Genomic DNA, 7,943 nt, shown 5'->3' with positions numbered 1-7,943 from the left:
GTTTACATTCATTTCTAGGCCGATTTTTGAACTTTTGCAGTCCAGTGATCTCATCATTTCCTCTAGGTCTTTGGCTGTTTCAGAAATTATAACAATATCGTCAGCGAGCCTCAGATGGTTTAGGTAGTGTCCGTTTATGTACTCTCCTCTTTTTTCCAGTCTAGTTTTTGAAAAATATTAGACGGTCATAGTAGACGGTTGAGAATTATACTATTTTAATAAAAACAAACAAAAAAACATTTGTTCTCTTTTTATTATTATTATAAATGAACACTTTATTATTATCTAATTAATATATTATCAGATTGGTCAGTAGTCTGTTGCGGTTTGTAGTATCGTGTGAAGGCGATAGGAGGGCCATGAACTTCAGTATATAAGAGGGGCCGTCTAGACACGACCCACACGCAGCAACACGCGCAACCTCAATATGCTAACTAGCTCCAGCCCGTAAGTATACCCTTCCTATTTATATCTATTATAAAATATATACTATTTTCTGTTAAATTTACGTGAAGCGGTAGTACAGTCCGTTGGTGGATCCAGACCTGTGAACTGCAGTACCTACTCCTACAGTACCTACACAACGTACCTGAACCTACAGTCCTCGCGAAGAAACAGTAACGCGCCCTTCAGCAGTTCCCTCGTGATATCATTCATCGCACGTCATTCAATTTTTATTTCATAGTTCACAGGTAAAAACACCGTCAGAGGCAGAATGGGAAGCCGCCTCTGAGCCAGACTACGACACAAATGAGGACCTGTTGTATGCGTACTCCCCAATACCCTACTTCGGTATGTACCACCTCGTGAAGATCCCGATCGACAGAGGGCTGGTACACCAAGTCGATTACTGGGGAGAAGGAAAAGTGACTAACCTTGACAAGATAAGAGGCTTCCCTCGGAGCTACAATGTGAACGAACAGTTTGCGCTCGTCAGTAAGGGCCACAACGAGGGAAAGCAAATACCCAACAGGATCCCCGTCGTGTCCGTGGACGACAGCGACACTTCCAGTTACATCAGAGACGGCAGCGTCAAAACTGTTACCATCAGCACGGGGCCGATCACTAAGCGTTGCGCTGCAGACGTCGCCAGGATTGTCAACGCGTCCGAAGGACTCGTCGTTGCCTACGGATATTCTGACAATTCTGACGACATCCAAAATCTCGAGCGTGAGCTTGGCAAAAACGGCTTATACTATGGAGCCGGGTACGAACTACCCGCAGACTTGAAGACCCAGACGGCATTCAGCACGAAGATGGTCTTTGCCGACGCAACGTCAATCAACAATCACTTGTACGACTTGGTTACGGGCGGCGACTACATCAACGCGGTGAAGACTGTGCGCAGTCTCGTCGACAACCAGGGCTCCGACGTCTGTCGCGACGTCGTCTCGCGGCTCGTCTCGCAGGGCATCAAGAACACCATGTCGTTCGCGTACAAGCTGTGGCACGAGGGCCACAAGGACATCGTCGAAGATTACTTCCCGAGCGAATTCCAACTCATACTCGACCAACAGATAATTAAGCTCATCGGCAAACATTACAATCAAGCTCTCAAACTGGATGCTAACGTTGGCGAGTACAACGACCGCCTAACCTGGGGAGACGGAAAAGACTACACCAGCCACCATGTCAGCTGGCGACTCATCTCTCTTTGGGAAAACAACAACGTGATATTCAAGATACTGAACACCGAATACGAGATGTACTTGAAACTGGACGTGAACGTGGATAGTTACGGCGACAGGAAGACCTGGGGATCGAACGGTTCCAGTGAGAAGAGACACACCTGGTCTTTATACCCGGTAAAGGTGGGAGACCAACAGCTGTTCCTCATCGAGAACCGGGAGTACCGGCAGGGACTGAAGCTGGACGCGAACGTGGACTCATACGGGGACCGCCTTGTGTGGGGGAGCAACGGGACAGTCGCCGACAACCCCGAGTACTACGGCTTCATAATCCAGCCGTGGCAGTGACACCCTTCTGGATCCCAGACGACTGCGCCGCTACATCTGACCATGTTACAATAAACTTTATCACAGCATGACGTGTTGTTTTATTGAGTCTCTACAGAGGAAGCAGTTGTTAAGCATATTTATAATAACTAGTGGTCCCGCAGTAGTCGAAAATCGGCTATAATTAATTGAAATTATAAGTTTGAACACTATTATGGTTCTAGGATTAGTCAAAGACTTTTTATTATATTTCTATAATCACAGATTTCGCCAAGAATATACTTTAGACAAATATAAACGAAGACAAACAATATTTAGTCTATTTTCAATTTGACCACAGACTTTATGCAATAAGAAAAGTTTTACAATAAACAAATAATATGCATGCGTGTGTGTGTGCGTCAAATACATGGTAGTGTGTGTAATGTTTTCTTTATTGATATAATGTATCTTTTATGCATTATTTTAAAAAAATATTAGCGTGCACTCCTTCTTTATATTCTCTATAACTATGGGAAATTTCGTACTCCTTCGTCCGCGCGACTTTCGTAAAAAGAGGTACAAAGTTTTTGCTTCACGTATTAATATATAAATACTAGATGACCCAATGAACTTTGTATCAGCTACATAATACAGGGTGGCCCATAAGTCCTTTGATATGAAAAAAATTTTATTAAAATAAAACTAATTACATTATGAATTAAATTTTTATTTACATAAAAAGCTTAAAAAACGGGAATTATTTTTTGAAAATAACATCTCCTAAATGTAATCCGTTGCGATCACGGCACTCTTGCAAACGACGTCTAAAATTGTCGATGACTGCGCGGCACGTCACTGCTGAAATGCTTGTCATTTCTCTGCGGATGTTTTCTTTTAGGGCCTCAATTGACCGCGGGTTTGTGTCGTATACTTTAGCCTTAAGGTAGCCCCACAAAAAAAAATCCACCGGGGTCAGATCTGGACTACGTGGAGGCCAGGAAATGTCTCCTCTCTTAGAGATAACTTTGCCAGGAAAAAGTTGACGGATAACGGGCATAGCAGTGTTAGAGGTGTGAGAAGTGGCCCCATCCTGTTGAAACCACGTCCTGGCATTAAAGCCTGAAAAGTTTTGCAATTCTGGTATGAAAAACTCTTCGATCATAGCCACATATCGCTCCGACGTAACAGTAACTGCGCGCCCTCTGCCATCCTCAAAGAAGTAAGGCCCTAGGATACCATGGGCTGACATAGCGGCCCAAACAGTCACTTTCGGACTATGTAAGGGCTTCTGATGCTTAAGTTTTGGATTGATGGGGCTCCAATAGCGGCAATTTTGTTTACTAACATGCCCGTTAAGATGGAAATGAGCCTCGTCAGAGAACATTATGTTATTGAAGGAAGTAAACCGATTCAACATTTCATTCGCATAATTTTGTCTTTGAATACCGTCAGTTTCCTTTAATTCTTGAACCAACTGAATTTTGTAAGGGTGCATATGTAAATCTTTCTTCAAAATCCGTTGTAACGATGTCCTGGATACGTTTAATGCTCTGGCGCGCTTACGAGTTGACTGTGTCGGATTTTCGCGAATAGACTGTGTCACTGTGTCTATGTTTTGTTCCGTACGTGACGTCCTTGGGCGACCCAACCGCGGTTTATCTAACGTCGAACCGGTCTCCTCGAACTTAGCAACCCAGTTCTTAATCGTTTGAAGAGTTGGAGTGTCGTCAAAGTTGTGTAAACCTTTGTGTTCTCGAAATTTACGCCGCGCAACGGTTGCCGAATTGTCGTTTTTATAAAACTCGCGCACACAAAACGCACGGTCCGCTCCAGTAAAACGCTCCATCGCGACTAAATTCCCAGAAACCGAAGTTACTCCCCCCGCTTCCCCTGCACCGCTCACGCGCGCCCTGTTCGTTTTATTCAAATTTTACTTTTCAAAGGACTTATGGGCCACCCTGTACATAGGCGGCACTGAAAATTTCGGGAATTAACGAAGTGACACAACATTACTATTTAAAAATGTATTTATTGCTTTTCGAAGTATTCTCCGCGAAATTTGACACATTTTTCCATACGATGGAACCAATCATTGAAGCAACCATTCCATTCGGAAGTTGGGGTCTCCAAAATGGCCGTTTTGTAGGCGTCCACAGCTTCTTCAGGTGATTAAAATCTCTGTCCACGCAATTTATTCCTTATTTTAGGGAAAGTATAGAAATCATTAGGGCTTAGGTCGGGGCTGTACGGGAGATGGTCTAATAATTCTATGTTTTCTTGCTCTAAAAACTCTTTTGTTCTGTGCGCGGTGTGAGAACTCGCATTGTAGTGATGGAGGATGATGCGGCGGTTGCAGTCCTCTTTACGGAGTTCAGAAACGACCTGTGGCAAACAAATGCTAGCATACCATTCTGCATTAACCGTTCTTTGTCCCTCAAGAGGAATAGTCGTAACATGGCCGGTTTTGGAGACAAACGTGGCCACCATTTTTTTTGCAACACTCCGTGAACGAACAATTTTTGTTGGCTTTAACTCATTTTCGAACACCCAAACTCGTAACTGGTTTTTTGTTTCGGGTTCGTACGCGTATATCCAGGATTCGTCACCTGATACAATGTTGTATACAGCATTTGAGGATCCTGCGTGGAATCTTTCGAGAGTTCTGACGCACCAAGTAACGCGAACCGCTTTTTGCTCTTCACAGAGCGAATGCGGTATCCATCGGGAAAACAAATTTTTTACACCTAATTGTTCATGCAAGATTATATGTATTTGACTCATGCCAAAGTCTAAAGTTGGCTGAATTTCGCGGTATGTCACATGTCGATCTTCCTCAATCAGCTTACGCACAGCATCAACGTTTTCTTGGGTGACTGCAGTTTTTGGACGACCTTGACGGGGATCATCACTGAGCTTGACACGTCCAGGTTGAAACTCAGCAAACCAGGGATAAATTGTGGTTTTGGATGGGGCTTCATCACCAAATGCAGAAATCATCCGGTCAACACACTGTTTTTGTGTTAAACCACTTCGAAAGTCATAATAAATCATCCCTCTTGAATTTCCTCGAGTCAATTCCATTTTCTCAACGACTAAACAAGTTTGACAAAACCTCGTGACTAGGCCGAGAATCTTTTTTTAAATAAATAAATGGTATTCGATTTTTAAAACCAAGGAGTTTTCAATTAAATAGATTTTAATATGACAGGAACAGTGGAAATATTCCATTCCCGATACTTTTAGGGCAGCCCTCGTATATGTGTCTTGTATAAAATGTGGTCAACACTTAATACAATTTTTTTATCTATATTATCAAATGCAACATAGTTATGCACGTGACGTGTAATTGCCCATGGGCGAAACAGTGAAGCTCTCACTTGATTCCGCAAACTTGCAGCAACTGGTCTTGCGATTTTTTTTTTTTTTTTTATTGCTTGGACGTGTGGACGACCTCACAGCCCACCTGGTGTTAAGTTGTTACTAGAGCTGATAGACATCTACAACGTAAATGCGCCACCCACCTTGGGATATAAGTTCTAAGGTCTCAGTATAGTTACAACGGCTGCCCCACCTTTCAAACCGAAACGGGTTACTACTTCACGGCAAAAATAGGCAGGGTGGTGGTACCTTCCCGCGCGGACTCACCAGAGGTTCTACCACCAGTAAAGACCGGATGCCCGGGAAATTGTAGACGCTTAACATCAAATGATCTTTTAGAATCATCGGTATACGCGGGATCAAGCATCGTCATTAGATTTTGACTGCAAGGCTCGTTCCGTTGTACAGTCGGGGTTGATTAATGTTACGCACTATATTAATAATATATAATAATATTTTTATTATTAACGGATCCTACTTTTAATTGTAATTTGTGAGGTGATAGTTGACTACATCATCTTGGTTTCAAACTGTATCAACTGATTTGTAAGAAAACAACTCTCCTGAAGAAAGTTCTGCTGGTCCTAAAATCACCTGACAACAAAACCATGGCTCGACTAAAATGATATATTTTAACGTTATGTTCAGTGCCTCCAGTGACCTCGCCCTTGTACATTTAATTTGGCGATGTTGCAAGCTGGTGCTGCGTTGATTTGCATCTTTAGCGGTAATGTGAAGGCAGAGTGTGTGCAGCTCGTCCACCTTCTGCCGATGTTGCAGCTACGAGGAGTCCAGATGAAGCCAACGCGCTAGAGCTATTTCATTTTGCGAAATTAGGAACGCTTTTCCGGGCCCCCCGGGAGCATCAAGGAAGTAATTTCCTCCAGACGTAAAGCAGGTTGTCTTCTACTTAATAAATCAGACCGCTACTTACATTTTACATTTCACTACAATAAAGTTATTGTAAGACTAGCTGTGCCCGCGACTCCGTCCGCGTGGAATAGCGACTTTGGGCAGCAGTTTTAGGACATATCTTTTGGTTTATAAGCATCGTCATTTAGGTATTTAGAAAAATCTAATTTAAAGTAATGCTTCTCTATACACGACATAGACGTATAGCCATCGGGGATCAAAGCATACAGGTTGCTAGGATTGCTAACATGTGACAGAGTTACATAACCGTGTGACCGAGTTGACTGTGTGAAAAGCAGTTAACACCTATATCTACACCCACAACTTTTAGCGTCTGACCTTGGGCTTTATTTATTATCATCACGAAGCATAGGCTCAATGGAAACGCGATCGGTAGTGAGTTGTGCTTCCCGTTCTTCTAGTGTCTCCCGAGACCGGGCAAGCTTTTGCTGTCCGAACCCTCTGAGAGCTCAGACGGATTTCCCTATCAGTAAAGGTCTCAGACTCAAGCGATAGTGCATGTGCCGCGCGATCGGCAGTGAGACGTGTTTCTCGTTCTTCAAGTGTCTCCTAAAACCAAACCCTTTACTTGCCGAAGAGCCAGGAATAGTGGAGTCTGTGGGGGGAGGGGGAGACGTTATCGACGACTTCAGAATGTATGTATGTGTCTGTGTAAAATGAGCATGTAAAACTGAAGACCTGCATTCAGATTTACCTAAACAATCCTAAGTTATCGAATGTAAATATTATAATTTTTTTCACTGCTCAAGCCCTTACCGCATCCCTGAGCAATCCCACTGGAAGCGTATTACCTACTGGATAATCATTATCATGATCATTGTTAATCATTTCTGTAATTTCTGGCACGCACCGCCCCGGTCTGAATAGAACACCGCTTCTCGGTGGTCATGTCCTTCTTTGAACGAGGCTTTTGCAGAGTATTACGCGAGTGACTGCAGTTTCGCTCACTTCCTAGCTAATGGCAATCCATGAGCGACGGGTACTAGTCACTAACAGATATTCAAATTCAAATTCAAATTCAAAATCATTTATTTCAACTTGGATGCCATCAAAAACACACTTGTTGAATGTCAAAATGTAAAAGAAAATGATAACTCTACCACCGGTTCCAAAAAAAGCCACAGTCCTGAGAAGAACCGCCGAAACAAACTCGGCGGGCTTTTTTTTTGTATTTTCTCAACTATTTTCTTTTTTTTTTTTTAAACAAGAAAACATATTTACAGTATACGAAAAATCAAGTCAAAAAAATATAATTCAAATAAATAATAATAATAATGAAAAATGAAAAGGCCAGGAGCGAACGCCTCATTCCCACGTAGTGCCATCTAGTAAAAAATCCTTAACTTTATAATATGCCTTGTTGCACAAACGTTCCTTGACAGTTTTCTTAAATTTATGAACAGGTAGTAGTTGAACGTTTTGTGGGATCTTGTTGAAAAGTTGTACACCCAGCCCCCTGAAAGAGTTGCTTATTTTCTTAATTCGAGCCGCCGGCAACGCAAGCCTATGTTTGTTCCTAGTGTTCACATTATGCAAATCGCAGACTCTGGGGAATTCTACAATGTTTTTACGCACGTACAATAAATTTTCAAAAATGTATTGGGACGCTAAAGTTAGAATTTTGATTTCTTTAAACTTGTCCCTCAAGGATTCCCTCGGGTGCATATTATAAATAGCACGAATAGCCCTCTTCTG

The 7,943-nt window shown here is 42.6% G+C and overlaps 1 protein-coding gene across 1 annotated transcript; it reads left to right on the top strand.

The window, feature by feature from the left end:
- The first annotated feature begins 411 nt into the window (after positions 1 to 411).
- On the top strand, positions 412 to 2,158 carry LOC101735732 (low molecular mass 30 kDa lipoprotein 19G1-like). Its single transcript, NM_001279403.1, has 2 exons — positions 412 to 447; positions 686 to 2,158. Exons 1-2 carry the CDS (start codon positions 428 to 430, stop codon positions 1,974 to 1,976), a joined length of 1,311 nt encoding a protein of 436 aa, NP_001266332.1. The 5' UTR covers positions 412 to 427; the 3' UTR covers positions 1,977 to 2,158.
- The last annotated feature ends 5,785 nt before the right edge of the window (positions 2,159 to 7,943 follow it).

Source organism: Bombyx mori, chromosome 24, assembly GCF_030269925.1.
Source record: "Bombyx mori chromosome 24, ASM3026992v2".
In the NCBI taxonomy this organism is placed as follows: Eukaryota; Metazoa; Arthropoda; class Insecta; order Lepidoptera; family Bombycidae; genus Bombyx; species Bombyx mori.
The sequence above is the reverse complement of the archived record's forward strand: the minus strand, read 5'-3'. Positions and strand labels throughout refer to the sequence as shown.

Coding starts and splice junctions, on each gene's coding strand:
- LOC101735732 (NM_001279403.1), top strand. CDS start 428: ATGCTAACTAGCTCCAGCCC. Junction 448..685: donor ATGCTAACTAGCTCCAGCCC/GTAAGTATACCC, acceptor TTTATTTCATAG/TTCACAGGTAAAAACACCGT.